Source organism: Silurus meridionalis, chromosome 5 (genome assembly GCF_014805685.1).
Source record: "Silurus meridionalis isolate SWU-2019-XX chromosome 5, ASM1480568v1, whole genome shotgun sequence".
Taxonomy (NCBI): domain Eukaryota; kingdom Metazoa; phylum Chordata; class Actinopteri; order Siluriformes; family Siluridae; genus Silurus; species Silurus meridionalis.
The window spans coordinates 7,761,763-7,784,004 of NC_060888.1; the positions used below are offsets into that span (position 1 = coordinate 7,761,763).

Genomic DNA, 22,242 nt, shown 5'->3' on the forward strand with positions numbered 1-22,242 from the left:
ACTAGTCAACACATTTCCATCTCCATCCTTTATTGCTCTAACTTGCAGCACATCCATCCCAGCTGGGTCCCTCTGCCTGGCCAATCGGTATAAATCATTTTCTTCTTCCTTAGTATCCAACTTCACATAAAGCTCCTCATATGCCTTTTCCTTTGTTTTTGCTACATCCCTCTTCACTTGCTCCCGCAAATTCTTGTACTCCTGCCTACTTTTCTCATCACTCTGTGGATCCCAATTCTGTTTTACCAAACTCTTTCTCCTTATGCTCTCCTGCACTTCCTAATTCCACCACCACGTCTCTTTGTCTCCCTTTCTATTTCCAGATGTCACACCAAGTACCTTTCTAGCTGTCTCCCTTATCACTTCTGCAGTAGTTGCCCAATCATTCCGCACCTCCTCAGCACCACAAGCACCTGTCTTCTTCCTTCAGTTTCCACCATCTTATTCTTTTTTCAGTCCTCACTCTCCTCCTCTTCTTCTTCACCTCCAAAACCATCCTACAGACCACCATCCGATGCTGTCTAGCTACACTGTCCCCTGCCAACACATTATAGTCTTCAATCTCCTTCAGGTTGCATCTCCTAGATAGAACATAGTCCACCTATGTGCACCTTCCTTCACTCTTTTACGTCACCCTATGCTCCTCCTTCTTTCACTGCCATTTCCATACTTTTAGCAAAGTCTACCACCATCTGCCCTTCTGCATTCCTCTCCTTAAGGCCATACCTACCCATCACCTCCTTATCACCTTTTTCCCTTCACCAACATGCCCATTGAAGTCTGTCCCAATCACCAATCGTTCTTTCCTAGGTACACCTTCTACCACTCCATGTAACTCACAACAGAATTTTTCCTTCTCCTTCATCACACAACCTGCTTGTGGAGCATAGGCACTGATGATATTTATCATCACCCCTTCAACTTCCAGCTTCATGCTCATCACCCTATCAGAAACTCTCTTCACCTCCACTACACTCTTACTAATCTCTTCCTTCAGAATCACCCCTACACCATTTCTCTTTCGATCTACACTGTGATTTAAAAGTTTAAACCCACCTCTAATGTTCCTGGTCTTACTCCCTTTCCACTTGGTCTCCTGAACACACAACATTTCTACCTTTCTCTGCCACATCATATCAGCTAACTCTTTCCCTTTACCAGGCATAGTACCAACATTAAAGTACCAACCCGAACCTCCACTCTCCTACACTTCTCCTTTTCCTGCATGTGGTCCTAGTAAAAGTACTTCCGTCTTATCTGAGTTGAGCAGAAGAACAAACCTGAGCGTATGTGTGAGGGGACGACAGCATACAAATATCCCAATTCACCAAACACTCTATATCCATATTCCCTCCAGATCTGCGCCTTTACCTAAGAAAAAAAATCTACTGATAAAAGGCTTGACTAAATAAATAAGTTTTCAACCTCAACTTGAAGACTGTGTCTGAGTCCCGAACACTGATTGGAAGGCTGTTCCATAACTGTGGGGCTTTATAAGAGAAAGATCTGCCCCCTGTTGTAGTTTTCATTATTTGAGGTACCAACAGATAGCCTGCACCTTTTGATCTAAGTAGGCGTGGAGGATCATACTGGTACAGAAGTTCACTCAGATGCTGCGGTGCGAGACCGTTAAGTGCTTTATACGTCAGTAGTAGTATTTTATATTTAATGCGAGATTTGATTGGAAACCAGTGTAGACTGATCAAAACAAGGGTGATGTGGTCATATTTTCTAGATCTAGTGAGGACTCTTGCTGCTGCATTCTGAACTAACTAAAGCTTATTTATGCACTTACTCACACACCCAGACAGTAAAGTGTTACAGTAGTCTAATCTAGATGTAACAAAAGCATAAACTAGTTTTTCTGCATCCTGTAACGACATCATATTTCTAATTTAAACAATATTACTAAGGTGAAAGAAGGCGATCCTGGTAATATTATTCACGTGAGCCTCAAAGGAAAGACTAGGGTCAATAATAACACCAAGGTCTTTGACAGTTGTACAGAAACACCATCCAGAGATGCTACGTAATCGGAAAGGTTGCTTCTAGCTGCATGTGGTCCTAGTAAAAGTACTTCCATCTTATCTGAGTTGAGCAGAAGAAAGTTATTAAGCATCCACTGTCTAATGTCCTTTACACACTCCTAAACATTGTTAAGCTGATCTCTCTCATCTGGCTTTGCTGAAATATACAGCTATGTATCATCAGCATAGCAGTGGAAGCAAATACCATGTTTATATATAATTTCTCCCAGAGACAGCATATATAAAGAGAAAAGCAGTGGGCCTAAGACAGATCCTTGTGGAACACCAAACTTTACCTCAGAGAGTGTGGAGAACTCACCATTTACATCAACAAACTGATAGCCAGTGTTGGGCAGTAACGCGTTACTTTTGACAGTAACTAATACTGTAAGGCGTTACTTTTAAAAATAAAGTAACTTCGTTACCGTTACTGTATGGTGCGTTACCCGTTACTTTTTTAAATGAATGAATTTCGGCTGAAGTGTAGCCTACAGTCTAACCTGTTTACAGCAGCGACGCATTGTAGGATTGGTGGGTGAACCACTGTAAACACGAAGAAGACGCACTGTGGGCGTGTCTCCATTTATTCAGGTCTGTGCGGCAGTAATGGCAAGTCGAGGCGAGAGCAAGACGAGTTTCTCAAAGTGAAAATATGCTCATTATTTCACTTGAGTTGAGCATAAAGACAAAAACTTTTAAGTCAAATGTAAAATGTGTCTTTCTGGTTTGAAGGTCTTATCTACTGCGATAAACAGCAACTCCAATCTGTTTAAGCTTCTCCAGGAACTCCATGCTAGAAGCTAGAAGCTAACCCGGTGTTCTGTTGTACATTGTTGATAGTTTTCATACTTCAGCTGTGAAAGGAACATTTTTAAGAGCTCAACACAACAGCAGAAGCCACTTTAGTTTTTGATTCTGAATATATTATTCAGCTTGTTTTGTTATTTATTTCAGAAATCCTTGTAATATATTCAGTTTGTGCTAGTCTGACTTAAATAAAATAGTGTTTAAAAATTACTTTGTGTTTAAGTCAGTTTTGTGTTTGTATAGACCATAACGCATAAAAGGGCATTAATGGGAACATTAAAGAACGTTCTTTAAAAAAGTAACTAAAAAGTTACTTTTAACAGTAACGCATTACTTTTTGGTGTAAGTAATCAACAAAGTAACTAAGGTACTTTTTGAATGAAGTAACGAGTAACTGTAACTAGTTACTATTTTTTTGTAACTAGCACAACACTGCTGATAGCGATCAGTCAAATAAGACCTAAGTCAAGAGAGAGCTGTTCCCTTTATTCAAACAACGTTCTCAAGTCTAGCAAGCATTATAGTGTGATCAATGGCATCGAAAGCTGCACTAAGCAAAACAAATAAAGAGACAAAACCCTGATCAGAGGCCAATAGCAGGTCATTTACCACCTTAACTAGCGCTGTCTCTGTGCTATGATGAGGCCTAAATCCTGACTGATACAAAAATGTTATTCATAAGTAGATGTGAGCATAACTGCTGTGCTGCAACCTTTTCTAAAATTTTGGATATAAAGGGGAGATTTGATATTGGCCTGCAGTTGGACAGCTGACATGGGTCAAGGTCAGGTTTCTTAATTAGGGGGTTGATAACTGCCAGTTTGAAGGATTTAGGTACGTAACCAGTGCTAATGGAAGGGTTTATTATTTTTAAAACAGGTTCACTTACATCTGGAATTATCTGTTTGAGGAAGCTTGTAGGCAAGGGATTGAGAACGCAGGTTGATGGTTTTGATGAGGAAATTAATGAAATTAAGTCATTCTCATGAATTGGAGTAAAGCTTTGTAATTGATTGTCTGTTATAATTACACTGCTGTCTACAGGGTTACTTGAAAAATAATTTGGATTTTATTAATCGTTTGGATTTCTTGCCTGATGTTTTAAACTTTTTTATTAAAAAAGTTCATGAAATCATTACTACCTAATGATGGTGTGCATGTTAGTGCAGAGCTTTTATTTGCTGTTAATTTTGCTACTGTGCTAAATAAAAATCTAGGATTATGCTTGTTATTTTCTATGAGGGTGGAGAAATATGCTGATCTAGCAGCACTAAGAGATTTTCTATAATTTAGGAGGCTCTCCTTCCATGCTATTTGAAATACTGTTAATTTTGTTTGACGCCATTTACGTTCTAATTTCCGAGTGGTCTGTTTTAAGGTGTGCGTATGTTCATTATACCACTGTGCTAATTTTTTTTCCCTGATCATTTTGGTCTTAAGGGGAGCTACATCATCTAGAGTATAACGTAACGTTGATTCTAGGTATTCAGTGGCCCAGTCGAGCTCTGCGGGGTCAGACGGAGATCTATTAAATATCGTAATTTCTGGAAGATTATTAATAAAATGTGCTGCTGTAGCTGACGTGAATGTACGCTTAACACGGTAATGTGGTGAGGTACCAATGCAATGACTGAGGCAGATTTTAAAAGAGATGAGATAATGGTCTAAAATAGCTTCAGACTGTGGAATTATGACAAAAAATTTTAATTCAAATGTTAACAACAAATCAAGAGTGTCCACCACGATGAGTGGGTTCTATAACATTCTGATTAATTACAACTAAATTTAGAATGGACACAACTGCTGCTCTTAAGAAGTCTTCCGGATTATCAAAATGAATATTAAAGTCACCAATTAACAATTAACTATTAATACTTTGTCTAAAGAAGTAGCTAAATTTGTGATGAAATCTGCAAATTCTATGAGAAAATCAGAGTAGGGCCCTGGGGATCTATAAATAATAATTAATGAAATTGACTGACTGGAGCTGCTTTTGGACACTGAATATTTTATGTTGGTGTAAAGAACTTCAAATGTTTTACATTTGTGTTTATTTTTTGTGTGACGCTTAGATTATTATTATAAATAGCTGCGACTTCGCCTCCTCTGCCATTTAGACAGGGTTGGTGTATGTAACAACACCCAGGAGGACTCGCTTCATTTAACGCTACAAATTATACGGTTTAATCCACATTTCTGTTAAACACATTATTTTAAACTCCTGATCGGTAATAATTTAGTTTATAGTAAGCGCTTTTGACGTGAGAGATCTAATATTCAACAATTCTATCTTTAGATCAGAGGTGTTGGCTGTGCGTTCAGTCCTATTTAATTTAATGTTAATCAGGTTACTTAAACAGACTTTCTGAGAATTCCTACATTTTGGTTTCACTTGGGGGACAGACACAGTCTCAATTTGGTGGATCCTGAGTGACGACGCTGTGCATCTAGCAGACGGTCTGTTTAGCCTGTCTGTCTGCTCCCTGGCCTTGGTTCTGGACAGTCACTTGTTAACTAGTGCTGTTATGAGACTACAAGAAATGAGAGCAGCACCTTCCCAAATGGGCCACCCTTGCCTTTAAAATTGCTCCAATTATTTATGAAGCCCACATTGTTTTTGGAGCACCACTTGGACATCCAGCAGTTTAGTGACCATAACCTGCTTTAGGCTACATCGCCACGTCGCATTGGGATGGCTGAGGTCCTTCATAATCTTCCTGGCTCTGGTCTGGCATCGCATGCTGTAGATGTCCTTCAGGTTGGGGAGTTCGTTGTGGATGATACGTGTGGATATGGTGCTGTTCCCGAACCAGAAATTGATGCTACCCATCAGAACGCTCTCAATGGTACAAATGTAAAAAGTCTTTAGCACCTGAGAGGGTAGTTTAAAGTCCCTTAAGCATCTTAGATGGTACAAATGCTGCCAGGCCTTCTTCACCAGGGTGTTGGTGTGACAGGACGAAGACAGGTCCTGTGTGATTTGAACACCTAGGTACCAGAAACTGTCCCCTCTCTCTCCTGGGGTCCCGTTGATGTTTAGCAGTTGGTATGACTGCTCCTGCTTCATGCTGAAATCCACTATCAACTCCTTAGTCTTGCTGACATTCAGGAGAAGGTTGTTCTCCTGGCACCATCTCTCCAGGTTTTTAACCTCCTGTAGGTAGGTCTTTGTTGAAGATCAGGCTCACCACAACAGTGTCATCAGCAAACTTGATGATGGTGGTGGAGTTGGAAGTGGCCACACAGTCGTATGTGTACAGTAAATACAGCAGGGAGTTAAGAACACAACCCAGTGCTGAGGGTGAGAGTGGATGAGGTGTGTTTTCCCACCTGTAGGGCTTGTGGTCTGTCTGTCAGAAAGTTAGAGATCTATTGGCACAGCAGCAGGCTGAGTCCCAGGACCTCCAACTTAGAGGTGAGTGTGGAGGGAATGATGATGTTAAATGCTGAACTGTAGTCCACAAACAGCATCTTTGTATAATTTCCTTTTCTGCAGTCCAGGTGACTCATTGTAGTGTGGAGGAGATGAGCAATGGCATCCTCAGTAGAATGGTTCTGTCAGTATGCGAACTTTAGAGAATCCAGTGTGTCTGGTAGTAAGGCAGCGATGAAGTCTCTGACCAGTCTCTCAAGCACTTCATCACTACTGAGGTCAAGGCTACAGGGCAATAGTCGTTAAATATCTCAGTGAACAATAAATCAGTAAATATCAGAACAGAATCTCAGAACAGAACAGTATCTTAGTAAATATCTAAATAGCTCAGTGAACACCGGTGTTAGCTGGTCAGCGCAGGCTTTCAGAACCCGACCTCTGATGCCATCTGGTCCTGCTGCCTTTCTAGTATTCACTCTCTTAAATGCCCTCCTCACGTCATGCTCCGAGATAATGAACGTGTTCACCTTTCTGGCTCTCTTGGCGTGCATGCTGGTTGTGCCGCTAGCACCACTAGCGTGGTTTGCTGCAGCGTCGAAACAAGCGTAAAAGATGTTTGGCTTGTCTGCCAGAGAAGCATCCGCATTCACCATTCTAGATGATGGTGTTCTGTAGTCCGTGATTGTTTTTAGTCCACCATGTTGGAACTGTGACTCTAGTTTCCTCCCATAGCGCCGCTTTGCATCCTTCACCGCTCTGAGAACACTGTAGGACACAGGCTTGTAATCGTCCATGTCCCCGGTGGCGAGCCCTGTGTTGTAGGCAGCGGAGTGGGATCTCAGAGCATCGCGAATGGTTTTATCCACCCACGGCTTCTGGTTGGGAAACGTTCTGATTGTGTTTTTTTGCACCATATCATCCGCAAGTTTGCCGATAAATCCCACAACCGCTTCCGTAAACATGTTGACGTCATCAGACCTGAACATGTCCCAGTCTGCATCATCCAAAGCGGCCTGCAGAGCAGCCACTGATTGATCCGTCCAGTGCGCAACCTCCCTCTGAACCGGAGCTTCCTGTTTCAGCCTTTGTTTGTAAACAGGTACGAGGAAGATGGTGGCATGGTCCGATTTCCCAAACGGTGGACGTGATTGTGCCTTGTAGCCGTTCTTGAATGGTGTGTAACAGTGGTCCAGGTCCTTTCACACCTGGTGGGGCAGGTGATGGGCTGCTGAAAGTCCGGTAGTGCGCGCTTGAGATTGCCACTGTTGAAATCTCCTACCACAAAAAGCGTAGCGTGGTGTGCAGGAGCGTGAAAGGGGGAACAATGGTGTAGCACCAGTAATTGTTTACCATCAGACACACTTCACCTTCTCTTGACTTCCCTGACTCCAGTGTTCTGTCCATGCGGTAAACCGAGAAAAAGTCGGCCGGCTGGATGGCATGGTCAGGTACCACTGGGTTCAGCCATGTCTCGGTGAAGCAGAGAAGGTTGCAGTCCCTAATGTCCCTATGGAACTTGACCCTTGCCCTGAGGTCGTCAAGCTTGTTTTCCAGAGACTGGACGTTGGCTAACAGGATACTAGGTAAGGTAGTCAGGAACAGGCCCTAAGCCTGTTCCTGACGCCGGTACGGGTCGCGTCCTTTGTTCTCCCTCAGAATCTTGCTCGGGCAGCATAGGTCTTAGTGTAAAAACGTAAAGGTGAGTGCATTGTACACCAATAGATATAAGAGTGTCTCTGTCATATCTAGTGATGTTCATCTTGTGTAGATGGAACGGTAAAGGAAGAGAAAACGTGGCCGGAGCAGTCGTGACGGCAGCCGACCTCACAGGCGCCATTTAGACGCCATCCGGTATGAATTTCTGATTCGTGGTCCGCTTATTTGATTTAGCACGTTTTACGCTGGATGCCCTTCCTAACGCAACCGTCCACATTTATCCAGACTTGGGACCGGCACTAAGAGTGCACTTGCTTGTGCAACCCTAATGGCTGGGTTCTGTTAAGTACTTAGTGTATGGTCCCTTATTTTAATAACTCATCTTGTGCAAAAAAACAGACGAAAAGACAGCCATGTCTTTATAGGACTTGCTTTGCGCATTCGCACACAGTCATGCTCGATTAAAAAAGGGCCTTCCCCTAGCTGTTTACCAAAATTGCAAGCAATGCATTTGGCAAAATGTCTTAGTATTCTGAAGCATTAAGTTTTCACTTCACTGGAAGTAAAAGGGTTAGTGGAATCCTTAGAAAAAGACCCATACCATTATCTCTCACTCCAACAAACTTCACACTTTGCACAAGGCAGGACTCTCCAAGCATCTAGCAAACCCAGATTCACCTATCAAGTTTGAATTGAATTGAATTTATACATCTGAGGCAATGAGTCTGATTGTTACACCTAATTCAAATAGGTTCATCCAATTACATTTAGCCATGTAGTGTATTAGAAAGTTGATCTTATTGTTGGATAAGACAACATATGCAAACTGTTTTTAATTGTTAATTATTTAAAATTATATATATATTTTTTTTTTTGCTAGTGTTTGAAGCAGCAGGTCATAATGTATTATGTGTATTATGATATTCTTTGGTCAGTGGTGGGCGGTCAGGGCCAGCAAAGCTTTCTCTGCTGGCCTAAACACTATCAGAAGCACTAACCTAAATTCTAATATTTGTTCCATAAAATTGTATTAATTTATTTCCAACAGTTTATTCTTTTCATTTCGTAGCGTGTCATTTTGGCTGCACTGCTTCTAGTATGTGTATGTAGATGTTAGATCAGATTTCAGCCTCTATGTGCTGCCATGTCAATCTAATCTGCCCAGGGCCTTCAAAGTCTGTCCTGCTAGCATTTTACTATTGAGAATATTACCAACAGGTCTGTTTCTTTAACCAGTCAGATTTCATATTCGCCTCGCAGGGCCAGCTAGCTGGCCCAGAATAGTGTTGGCATTTCTCCGTCCTCTGATTGGTTGGTCAGAGGGAAACGGTTACAACAAGTTCGACTAGCAAAAAACTTGTGTACCGTGCTGCACACATTAATACATTTGAGTTAGACTTTTTTATGCCTACAGAGGAAGAGAAATTGATTTGGTCTTAGACATACTTAAAAATACATTTTCAAGAAAAGCGTTGTGAGGAGAGACCGGCCAACCCCAAAGCTAGCTAGCTTGTCTCAGCCCGGGAAAGGGTTTGTTCACCACTTCCAGACTAGTGAATACGAGCGGTACCACTGGCTTACAGCCTCTGAGGAGCAGTGCAAATTATGAATATGCATCTCTGGTGAGTAGGTTGTATTTTATTTACATTTTAAAGTTTTTGTTATGTTATTTAACAAATATTGATTCTCAACTGCTCCAGATGATGTAGGTGCACAGTTGCGGTTGTAGTGTAGAGGTTTGGAGTTGTCTTAACTGGGTTTCTTGCTTAAGTAAAATGGTATTCACCCTTCATGTGAGATGTGAAATGCCTTTGTGAAATGCCTCTCTCTTTCTGTAATGCCATGCATTGTTATATTGCATTTTTGTATAGTATTCATGGTTTCTATAATTGCAACATGATATTGGTGGTATTAAGAGGAGTATTAAGTCGGGTAAGTACCCACTGAAGGCCCAGGTACCAAATGCATGGCCTGCCACTGTCTTTGATTTTAATTTTAAAAAATTTAGCTAAAAGAAAATTGGTGAAATAATACACAATACTATAATAATAATAATAATAATAATAATAATAATAATAATACCAACTAAAATAATCATGATGCTTTATTTTATGTCCATTAATCACTCAAAAACAAGACTGACTATTAATATACATGCCTGCATATAATTTATGTCAGTTATTAATTTTCCTTCACTTATAAATACAATGAGAAAAAACCCCACAAAGAACAATTGTGTTACAGCATATTTTTTTAAATAAAAAAAATACAAAATATTTTAACAAAAATTAAAATAAAAACTTTAAAAGATATACACACATATATAATTCTTCAGAGATTCTTGGCCATGTCTGACCCACAATGTAACAGTTCATATGGTTTTTACATCATATACAAACAGATGTTTTTATTTAATTAACTTTTTTTGTTTAATGACATTGCTGTTTATTATAGCATGCTGTTCTTCACCCTCTCAAAAATCTGCTCCACCTTTGTTGCAGGGACACAACCTTCACGTAGAATATTAATTTTACCTGCAATCCAAACAGAACTAGTAAGCACATTGAAAAAGTAAAACTTGGGCATATGAATATCTTGGGAGTATGATAGTTTCAGATTACCTTCATCAATTTTTAGACAGCTGACCACTGTTGACGCCACTAGCTCATTGGAATGCCCATCACACAGTACTCCTTGAATCTTATGTCCAAGGCGGCTGTCACAAAAACAAAAAGTGGTTCTGTCATGCCTTGATATCAGTCCCATCAATTACTGCCCAATAAAGCAAACATTGGCAACCATTGTACAATTGTTTACATTTTACAAAAAAACAGTAAAGGTAACTTTAGCGTTACAGTCTTAAACAATATGAGGGAACTGAAATTTCCAAATAATTGCAAAATTAGCAAGGGAAAATTAGCAAGACATTAGCATGTTCACACTATGTATTAAATAAATCAATAAGTATAAAAAAATATCAGATTTGGTTACAAACAGCTGTGTATTTTGAACTTACTTAATAACCATATCATGATGAGTGCTGTCAGGTTCACCACTAGGGTTTGCAGATGTGATAGCCAAAGGCCCAGTAATGTCACAGAGGTGGGCAGTAACCGTGTGGTCAGGGACACGAATCATTATGCTATCCTTGGTACCCACACGTTCATATGCAGCCCCCACACCTAGAGAAAACAATAATTACTTGTAGCATACTCAAAAGAAAAACAAGTAAGTTTGATAATATATTGCATGCTTCTCTCTTACCAAGTTTGAGAAGCCAGTCTCCTTTTGGTACAATACAACTGATGCCTCCTGGATAGACATTTCTCATAAACTCCCATAACAAAGGACTAAATGGTGGTTTGGTTGCAGCAAGCTGTTCCAGACTAGAGATGCAGATACAGATAGGCTTCTCTGCAGGACGATCCTGTGGAGTGCAGTTTCAGGCAATGATGTGCAATACTCATTTATTTATTTATTTATTTATTTATTTATTTATTCATTTATTCATTTATTTATTTATTTCAGCACATATATAAATTAAGAATCAGTCAGTACTTACTTTGATATTGTAGATTTTTTCAATCGCACTTGGATTCTTGCAAGAAGCAGCCAGAGCATAGACAGTATCTGTTGGAATGCCACATACTCCACTGCATTCCAGCAATTTGGCAATCTGTAGGAGGCCACTGGTCCCACGAGAGAATGGTGTTGGACATGGAGCTGTAGCAAGATTTTTTTTCTTGTTATTATTCTAGAAAGAAAGAACAAGATGTAATTGTCAAACATTTGATTACTCATAATAACTTTCTTGTTCCATACTGATCAAAGTGTAAAGTACCTTTATGAGTGCAGGCCCAACTGGTATTAGAGTCTTGGAGAATAAGCAGTTAACAAGTGATGACAGAGTCCCATATAAGCAAATGATGGCAAATATTGAAAGCATAGCAACTGCAAAATAATATGTATAAAATTATATTGGTTATTTAGTCATATTTAAAAGTTCATGAATATTAAAGATGCATTGTCAGCTATGGAAAAAACTGTACCTTCCAGCTGGTATGGTAGTCTGTCAAGAGTGGAAAGAAGAAGGCACACCACTATGACCTCCATGATAGTGGTTAATGCTAACAAAACTAGATTGCCATAAGCAGCTGGAAATTACAAAAGTAGCATACTCATGTAAATACTCAATAGTAATGCCCTGCATTGTACATATTAAAACCAGTACTAATACTTACCAACTAGTATAAGGAAAGCATTAATCACCAAGAATGCTATTGCTCCTGCTGTTACCGCATTAGCTGATTCGGTTGAAAATTGCAGACGATGTCCTGTAAAGAATCAATTGATTTTATTAAAAACAATTTAAACATATGTAAATCATATCAAATGTTCAGAAATTTAGTATACTTAATCTAGAAATATTTTCATATAATCTTAAAATACCTGCAAATCTGAACCAGGTCCAGGTAGCCCAAATGGCTAAATAGAAGGATGGGATAATGGATCCAAACCTCTGCCCTCCTTGAACCTGTAGTCGGCTTACATAACCTTGAATGATAGCCCCTGGAATGAACACCCAGGGTACAGTCAGGTCAAGAAAACTCTGCTGGGATTGACTGTTTTGAATAGCTGAGAGAGCTGCCACTCCATTGGTGAGGTAAAACAGAGCATCAGGTAGTTGGGTACCCTTTGCATAGTGCTGCTCCTTTTCAAATTTCCTATGACAACCAAGGCAACTCTGTAGTCTGTCAGTTGAGACAGGCTGTGGTCCAACTGGAATTAGTGATTTCTCAGCAATGGTGTTAATTAGGCGTGCAAAGGTGCCATATAGTGAAACAGCTGTGAAGATGGAGCAAGCCACACCATAAAAGATGTAGTATCCATTAAGAGGAATCTGTGAGATTGTTGAGATAGTCAGCAAAAAGAAGAAGCTATTGTGGACCAACTCCAGCATGTCCATGTTCAGACTGGCAACACAAAGGATTACAGCTGCAGCTAGGAAAAACCAGTTACCCACCATAGCTTGTCTTGCTGTAGCTGCTTCACTCCTTCCAGTTAACACAGATATCACATACTCTTCCCAGGTCTTCACAAGCCAGAAAGTGCAGTGCATGCCAAATTTGGTTGCATGATAGCAATCTTGTCGCAAATAAGCATAATAACTAGAGAGGAGCTGAGCAGCAGAGTTGATGGATATCCAAATTGCAGATACTTTGATTGATGGAAAGTACCCAAAGGCATAAAAGGCAAATATGAATGGTGATATTGTATCACAGAAGAACCCTAAGGCCATGGGTTCAGCATATTTGGTGTTCTTCTTTTTTTCCTGACCTAAACTCTTGGAGTTGCTGGCATTGGTTGTTCCAAGAAGCAACACATTAAAGAGAGGGTTACCAAAACCCTTGAGTACATAGCGCTGAGCCACTCCTTTGATGAGTAGTGCTGCTGAGCCATATATGGCGAAGAGCAGGATGAGAAGTTCTAGCACTCCTGATACCACAAGAGCCCAGTCAGCCACTAGTCCCACAGCTTCAAAAACCAGTGTGAGGGTAATTGACCCAAACACAAATGGCATAATGTAGTTAACTGTGGCTGAGCAAAATGCCAACAGTAAAGAGAGCAAGATGTATGGCACTAGTCCAGCTATTGCTGACTCCCTAATGTATGTAGAAATTAGGGTTTCATCATCAGAAGAAGCATTTAAGTGAAGGTTCCCCAATGTACTATTTAGCATAGTGCTGTTAATATTGTGCTGATTTGCTCCTAGGAATATTCTTGTTGCACCGTAACTTCCCCAAAGTGCTGCATAGCCAATGAACGAAGTGCCACTGAGATGATCATATTTACGGAAGGACAACAAACCAGCAATCAGTTGGCACACTCCACCAATTAGAACCAGATGAACACCTAAGCAAACATGCACAAAAAAAAGGCCATCAGCTATTTTGGTGTATAGACAGGTTTTATGATCAAATTTGTATATTGGCATGTTCAGATATGCGATACCTAATATGTATATATATCATAACTATTTATATTTCTCATAACATAACAAAATAATATAATTTCACAATTAAAATAATTAATTGTGGAGACAATTACTGTAGTAATTATTTACATTAGAGCAAATAGTTTATACAAAACTATTTATACTAAAATAGAATAACAGTGTTAAGTCTTTAAACTGCTGAATAGCAGGTCTTTAACTGGGGGTGGGGGGGGTTATTAGGGTTTGAGTGGATATATGAATAAAACCTAGAAAACAACAATACCTGCAAGGATGTTTTCTACCCCAAATGCTGGAATGCCAGTTCTGGCACCATGAAAGTTCTGCAGAAGAACTAAGAATGCACTTATGCCATTAGCCAAGAAGCCAAGCACACCAGGCTCACTGTAGAAGCTGGCAGGAAAGCCACTTGCTGACGCCATTTGATCTGTTCACTTTAGATGATAAGAGTATGGTCAGATTTCAAGTCTTTTGGTAAGACACTGAATATCCCTATCAATCATTTAATTTAATTCAGGTAATATTCAGGTAATTTAAAATTTTCATCAGCTGGTTATTTGTTTAAGAAATGTATTTACAACAATGTATTCTGTGAATTGATGTATAGTAAAAACGTAAAATACAGGTTTTGGAAAAATCAAATAGTTTAATAGTAAAAAATTTATATTTTTATAATGTACATGTATATATATTTATAAATTATGTACATATACACATACTGTAATGAAGTGGAATGTAGCTAATAGATCATTTAAACAAGATAGGTTTGCTTTCCTCTAAAATGCACGTCTCATTTAAAGGTTACATTTATTTTCTATTGGTTCTGTCTTTTTCTTCATGTCCCTACTCCGCCTTATACATGTAAAAGTTAGTCATAGGCACTCTGCAGAGCTATTTAATTTCATGTCCTGCCTCTGCTTTGAGTTTACACAGGTGCTCTGATGTGCTACCAGTCAAGAGAAACCTGTGGCAGCTCTTAGGTGGCGTAGAGATAATGATATGGCTATTGACCCTGTAGCTCCACACAGAGGCAGAGTATAACACTACTTGTTTAAAAAATCAAAAAAAACTCTGCTTTCTTCTCTGTGGACTGACAATGTTACAAGTCTTGTAAAGAACAGGGTTTGAAGAAAAAGCTTTGGCTCAATACTAGTTCAAGATGGAGATCAATGCAGGACCTAAATGGGTAAGATTTATTACATTTTCTTAGAAGTTAAGAGGCAATATTGATGATCAGTTATTAAGACATGCTCTACTACGCTGTTGTATAATGAGATACATTACAAACAAAGCAGATACAATTTCACTTACCTGGTGCAAGTATCGTCCCTATTCGGTGATAGTGGAACGACTCTTTTTGTTTATAAGAAACATCCTTTAAGGGGAGTAGGAGGGGCTTCAAGGCTCTTGACCAATCTCTTGCCTTACCCTGAAGGATTACATCATTGGAAAATGGTAAGAAAATATGGTTCCTGGTCAGATCCTGTAAAATCCCACCCATGTTGCTAAAAAAAGATTTTGGAAGTTCCAGTCTTGCTTTGGTTGTGGACATCATTGTATATAAAGAGACCATTAAGACTCACCTGAACAGCAAGAGCATCACAGATGAACACTGCATCGTTAAATCCAACACAGGACAGAGGAAGACCTAGGTTTCAATTTGTCATCCACAGAAATCATCTCAACCACACAGAGTCACAATATGCTTTCCACAATTCAGGTAATTTGACTTTGCATTTTTTCATGTAAGTGTTAATGGGTGACAAAGTGGCAGTGTATACTGTATGTATATTTCAAATGGTCTTTTTGGTCAAAATAAATATTGTTTAGTGGCCTAATTGCTAATTTCTTGGCTTATTTATTTTACTCATAATGTTCTGAGCCACAATTGTTTATAATAGTAGAACTTCAACATCTTTTGCCAAACAAATGTACACATTCTTTTGAAGAATACTGTACAGGCCATTTATTATAACTGGTAAAATGCAATTATTCAGATATATGGTAATCTAACTAGATTAAATATAATCTATTAAAAACGAATTATCGGGATTATGTATAATAAGAAAATTATTTTAAGGTGAGTCAGCTTTACATCAGAACATGGAACACTTTTGTTAATCTTAACAAATGTATTTTGCAATATCTAGAAAGCAACCAGACAAGTGTCAGCCCTGTCTGCAATTAGAAGTTTCCATAAATCTGCACTAGATGGTAAGTCAGCTCTACTACTCAATGCATACATTTTATATTGATTAGGTTAGACTAAGTTTTAAGATAACATGTTATCAGATAAAACATATTTATCACACTTTTGGTTTCTAGGACAGCGATGAAGGCAGAAATGTCTCATCCATTCCATTCTTCTTCTTTTTTTTTTTCAGTCATGGAGCGCCCCGCCCCTGAGGAGACTGTAACAAGTAGCTTTGGCCGATTTATTCAGGGTGTGCAGCCAAGGCATCTCTCAGCAGTCGTACTCCATAGAAGCAAACGTATGGTGCTGGACAGCATTGGTGTAGGGCTGCTGGGTAGCACCACTGAAGTGTTTGAACTGGCACTCCAGCACTGCCAGGTATTGGCAAATAAAAAAACAGCTGCATGTTGAGCATAAAAGTATACATAAGTAATAAACATATTCACTATTTGTATATATATTATAGTTTGAAATAGCAAAACATACATGCACATACACAGTATCACAAAAGTAGGTTTGATTAAATGATCAGGTACACTTATAAGAATTAAAAGATACAGAACATTTCTGAAGAGTGCAATATTATACATAATAATCATTAAATGTTGAAACTTAAATAGTGGCCTGACCTTTACACTCTTCTTCACACCTCTCACTTCATTTGACTTTAATATGTATGTGCTTCGTCTAGACTCTCAAGCTATTCCAATCCCCAAACCCACATTTGTACAGAACCAGTGCTGTATTCAATGCTTACACAAAGTCTGTCCACAGACTATTTTGGGCCAGTAAAGTGTATGTAGCAGCAATCAGTCAAGTGATCCTTCTTTTCCCTTTTCTTCCAAAGCACATGTATGCTCCCGATGACATCAGCTTTGTCTATGGGCGCAGTGGGACCAAACTTTCCCCAACCCTGGCTGCATTAGTCAATGGAGTAGCAGTAAGAAAACTTTTTTATTAATTTCTATCCTTTATGTTCTATAGAAATACTAATTCTTTTTCATAGTGTGTGGCATGGATTGGATTTAAAATCTTTTAAAAAAATATGGACTTTTTCAATAACTTTGTTTCCTTTTCTTAGAAATAAAATAGTTATGATGTTAATCGACAGGGTGTGAGAAGAGTGAATCGCAGTGTTTTATTTACTTTCATTTTCACTATTTCCTATTATAAGCCTTACTCATATTTTCCTGTGATCAAGTGTTAATCCACTCTTGTTTTTTTTAAACATGGGTGAACAACTACATCTTTATAATAGAGTTGACATATATTTGAACTATGTCTAGCAGACAACTTGCATTGCCAAGGATAAAACAAAACACACAGTCACTAGGCACTATATAATTAAAGCAATGTGCCAGTCATTGATAAGTTGGTCTTCCTCAGGTTCATTCCATGGACTTTGACGATACCTGGCACCCTGCAACTCATCCATCTGGGGCAGTGCTTCCTCCTCTCCTTGCCATTTGTGACATGTTGCCTCAAAACAGCAAGCCAAGTGGTTTCGACCTCCTGATGGCATTCAACATTGGAATTGAGGTCCAGGGTCGCCTTATGAGATTCTCCAATGAGGCTCACAACATTCCCAAGAGGTGAGAAATGTCATACACACAGTTCTCTAAAAAACAGCATTAAAAAAACGTGAGCAGCCATCATAACAGGATACCTCAGTGCTCTCGAAATGAGTAATAATAATATTAAATGCAGTTTCATTTTGAGGCAGCCTCAACAGAAGTGCCACTGTGGCAAATAACATGGGTATTCTACAAGCTATTAAAGAGATGGGAGAGGTTGCACCAGCTGGATTTACACAAAGTTTCTATGAACTTATTGAGACAGGTGTTCATACAAACAACTTCTGTTTATGTTGTGCTTATTGCCCTATTACTGATGTTTTTACTCCCAGAGTGGAATAAAATGACTAATAATGTGTTATTTCCCTTAAATGTTCTTTAAACAGAAACATTTTTCCATTTCAATTATGTTTGTGGACATCTGAAATACTTTTTATAAAATGCTGACTTTGTTTTCAAAATGGCTTTAGAGAATCTTATGATATTTAATGATATTACTTATACAGTTTCTTATACAGTTGCATGTATTCATATGACTGTGCAGGCTTTTTTTAGTAAAAGCATAACAACATAAATCTGATATCCCTATTTATTTCTACTCAAAGGTTCCACCCCCCTAGTGTCGTGGGTACACTGGGCAGTGCTGCTGCATGTGCCCGGCTTCTTTCCCTCAACCAGACTCAGTGCAGCCATGCTTTGGCCATTGCTGCATCTTTAGCAGGTGCCCCAATGGCCAATGCTGCCACTCAGTCAAAGCCACTACACATTGGCAATGCATCTCGTCTGGGCCTTGAAGCTGCCCTACTAGCCTCTCGTGGGATGGAAGCAAGTCCACTGGTTTTGGACGGAGTGCCTGGGGTAGCTGGCTTCAGTGCTTTTTATGAAGATTACACCCCAAAACCAATGGTGTCCCCTGATGATGCAGAGCACACATTTCTTCTAGAGACACAAGACATTGCTTTCAAACGGTTCCCTGCCCACTTGGGCATGCACTGGGTTTCTGATGCTGCTGCTCATGTCCACAAAGCCTTGTTGGCTCTTTCGGGAGGAATCATCTCCCCAAGCTCAGTGCAGGAAATCCTGCTACGGGTGCCACACTCTAAATATATAAATCGCCCCTTTCCAGAGTCAGAGCACCAGGCACGACACTCCTTTCAGTTTAATGCTTGCACCACACTGCTGGATGGGCAGGTAACGGTGCAATCCTTTCATCCTAAAGCACTCATGAGGCCAGAGCTTCATGCCTTGCTCTCCCGTGTTCGAGTAGAGCACCCCCAAGACAATCCAGCTAACTTTGATTGCATGTATGGTGAGGTGCAGGTCACTTTGGTAGATGGTATTGTGTTGCAAGGCCATTGTGACACTTTTTATGGCCACTGGAGAAATCCACTAAGTAAAGAGAGCCTGCACAAAAAGTTTTGCAACAACGCAAGTGTAGTGCTCCCACCTGAGAGGGTCAATGGGATCATAGAAGCTGTGGAGAAGTTGGAGTTTCTTTCTGACTGCAAACCACTGCTAGATCAGTTGCAGTAAATATCTTATTTAAGTTTTCTTTAAGCAATCTTTATACTTTCTACTGAGAGACACTTTATATAAGGAAAATGTGCGACAATTTGTGTAAATAAGGTTTACATGCAGAACTTGTTTGTTTTCTCTTTAAATTGTTTTCTTTGAAATGTACTATACTAGCCAAAACAATGTATCTGTTTGCTCTCTTTATTCTCTGTATGCATTGTTATTGTGATATTTTATTTAAGTTTTTGCAATATGACGGTACAGGAATACAATAAAATTCTTAAATCTACCCTTGTTGTTCATTGCTTTGAATTACTGAGTCATGTGATTATTATATGATTATAACATAAATAAACAAGCTAAACACAAAAAGAATCCTATGTAATGTACAAAGGAATAAAAAGAAAACTTAACATATTTAACATTACATCAACAGACAAACATTTTCATCACATAATCTGCAGTTAACTTAGCTACAATTTATCTAAATATATGAATATAATCTAAACTACAACCATGTTGATTAAGTATGTTAAATACTCTATATGGACAAATGTATTGGTACACCTAGTCTTTTAAGATATATGTGATCCACACCACAAAGACACACAATTGTATATTATGGCTTTAAATGTGGTAGCATTGAATTTCCCACTCAATTGAACTCCTCACCTACATCAGTACCTGACTTTATAAAATAGGTTAGAGCTGTGATCCAATACGAGTGAAGAATGAACATTTATTCTCTAATGGTCAATCTGTTTTAATGATTTAGCTCAACAGGTTCAGGAAGTCAACAGAGACGTGTGGCATTACTGATGACATGGGAAGAGGAGTTGTATTTTGGAAGGGAAACACTAAAATCTAAACATTCCTGATTCCATGCTTAATGTTCTTTTCAATGTTTTCTGAGGAATAGTTGTGGAAATAGAAAGAGGTGACACTCCCCCAACACACACACAACCATTTCTTTTACTTTCATTGTGAGGACTGACATAATTCCACTGACATATTTATTAATGTAAATTAACACTGTACTAATCCTAAATTTCTGAACTCTGAGTTTTTCTTTTCGATTATAAAAATGGGCAAAAAAATATTTTTCTCTTGTTTTGGACCAGCCAAATGTCCGCAGAAGGTCAAAACTTTCAAATATTTCTTATTTGGAAATGTAGTCCCCAAAAAGATGTAAAAGCATGACTACACACACACACACACACACACACATTAACTAACATTCTTGACTCACCAAACCTTTTACTGTTTAAACATTTGAAAAAACAGAGGTACTGTGAACATATTAATAAGCAATAGTTAGACATATTTTGCTATTTAGACTAAAATATTGTAGTTAGACGATTCAAACATGGTATTACATTTTATTTTTAAATTACTGTTTCGTGATGTGGTCGTAATTAAGTGATTAGTAACCAAAGAGCTCCCCTGCAAGTTATACAACAGACAGCCACTTTGAAATATTGTACTAGATATATACTAGAGATGCAGAGTGGCAAACAATACAAGGCTACTGTGTCTCCTTGCCAACTTGTAGCTAGCTTGCTCATGGTAGGCAGTTAGAGAAACATCAGCTAAAGGTGTGTGTTTGGGTTTTTTTCCATAGTGAACACATCTAAAGCAAGTCATACCTATCAAGTTAACCAAGAAATAAGCTTTATTATAATACCACACCTCTAATAATGAGAAAAGTATAATGATGCAAGGAAATTATTTCCTCCTCTGATTTCAACCGGGATTCTACAGGTTTTTTACTTTTGTGACCATAAAGTGCAGATGCAAGTTTTAAAAGTTCTATGTATACAGTTCTTTTCCAAATGAAAATAAATAAATAAATAAATAAATAAATAAGACTTGTATCTGACTTTTTTCTGTATTCTGATATTTATTTGTGTATGAAGCAAAGGTGTTGAACAATAATGATAAAATAACCTGGTGACTAATAAAAAAAAGTGATACAGAATAACATTGTCCAATGAAATGTAATGTCTCACCATAAAGAGCTGGTGTTATGTTACTTTTGAGTTTTTTCTTTGGGTCTTTATGTCTCCATGTTTTTTTAATAGAACAAAGGTACCATGTTTTTTTTTTAATAAATACAATATAGTATGTATCATATTCAGTGAAGCCAAAAGCCTAAAAGGAGCAGTGGGAATGCACGTTTTTCTCGAGTTCCGTTTTTTACGCCTGACCCAAATTTTCCATTGTAACACCCACTCAGGCCTGCTATTACCTTTAATTATATAACTATTAAATACCTACATATCTTCTGACATGTCAGAAACTTTTCTCATTTATCATGTAATGAGCTATGTTAACTGATAAATCACTAACGTATCTGAAGAAATCAGTAACAAAAAAAAACCCTTGTATTTGTATTTTCCTGCTTCTGTATGATACGTCACATCAGTATGGTGCAAATGATCTACCCAAAGATCATATCTCACACAAAGGGCCATACTATCTCTGTCTTACGCAAAAAAGCAAACTATATATATCTTTCAGAGCAGAATGTTTCCCCATGCTTTTGCCTTGAGTGAATTGGTTTCTTTCCATGCGCATTTATGTCATCACGTAACTGTTTGTTGAACACATCCAGACTGAAAAATTGCATCACTTTAAATACAGAGTTTTGACACTAACATTCTGTTTGTTTTATTTTGGCATGTGAGTAAAACTGATGAATAGTACCTTCCTTAATATAAAATATGATAAAACACAAATGTTGCTTTATATAATGCTTTCTGAAAATATGGGTAGATCATTTATTTTAGGAAAAAATTACTTTAACTAACAAGCTGCTGTTTAATTTCTTATTTGCATTCAAATCTATCAGAGCAAGGGACACTAGACCATGTTTTTTACAGTTCATTATAATTATTTTTGACAGGCCATGGTGCAATTAATTAACATCTTTACTTAAATCAAAAATAAAATTTCATTATGAATTAAAATAAAGGAATAAAGGAAATGCTTGGTTGAGTAGTTCTGTGTAAAAGCTCATATCAGATCATTTCATATGATGAAGCCTTTTTATCATACTACAACATTTACTGATACATTAGATC

At 38.4% G+C, this 22,242-nt stretch overlaps 2 protein-coding genes across 2 annotated transcripts; one reads left to right on the forward strand and one right to left on the reverse strand.

The window, feature by feature from the left end:
• Window positions 1-9,971: 9,971 nt before the first annotated feature.
• si:ch211-153b23.3 lies at window positions 9,972-15,205 on the reverse strand. The gene is made up of 11 exons (XM_046848859.1): window positions 15,188-15,205; window positions 14,142-14,310; window positions 12,313-13,776; window positions 12,105-12,197; window positions 11,913-12,017; window positions 11,705-11,814; window positions 11,426-11,617; window positions 11,128-11,290; window positions 10,880-11,045; window positions 10,485-10,579; window positions 9,972-10,397 (listed from the first exon to the last, which is right to left on the reverse strand). Exons 2-11 carry the CDS (start codon window positions 14,296-14,298, stop codon window positions 10,312-10,314), a joined length of 2,631 nt encoding a protein of 876 aa, XP_046704815.1. The 5' UTR covers window positions 14,299-14,310; window positions 15,188-15,205; the 3' UTR covers window positions 9,972-10,311.
• A 240-nt stretch (window positions 15,206-15,445) lies between these two features.
• Window positions 15,446-19,442, forward strand: irg1l (immunoresponsive gene 1, like). Its single transcript, XM_046848860.1, has 6 exons — window positions 15,446-15,596; window positions 16,027-16,090; window positions 16,261-16,448; window positions 16,918-17,010; window positions 17,457-17,662; window positions 18,250-19,442. Exons 1-6 carry the CDS (start codon window positions 15,579-15,581, stop codon window positions 19,175-19,177), a joined length of 1,497 nt encoding a protein of 498 aa, XP_046704816.1. The 5' UTR covers window positions 15,446-15,578; the 3' UTR covers window positions 19,178-19,442.
• Window positions 19,443-22,242: the final 2,800 nt, after the last annotated feature.

Bases quoted from the DNA above. Each gene is read 5' to 3' on its own strand.
- si:ch211-153b23.3 (XM_046848859.1), bottom strand. From the start codon at position 14,298: ATGGCGTCAGCAAGTGGCTTTCCTGCCAGCTTCTACAGTGAGCCTGGT. The intron at 13,777-14,141 runs GTATTGTTGTTT...ATGTTTGCTTAG, and splicing joins GGTAGAAAACATCCTTGCAG to GTGTTCATCTGGTTCTAATT. The intron at 12,018-12,104 runs GTAAGTATTAGT...TGTAATTTCCAG, and splicing joins TGCTTTCCTTATACTAGTTG to CTGCTTATGGCAATCTAGTT.
- irg1l (XM_046848860.1), top strand. The intron at 16,449-16,917 runs GTATTGGCAAAT...TTTCTTCCAAAG, and splicing joins TGGCACTCCAGCACTGCCAG to CACATGTATGCTCCCGATGA. The intron at 17,663-18,249 runs GTGAGAAATGTC...TTCTACTCAAAG, and splicing joins GCTCACAACATTCCCAAGAG to GTTCCACCCCCCTAGTGTCG.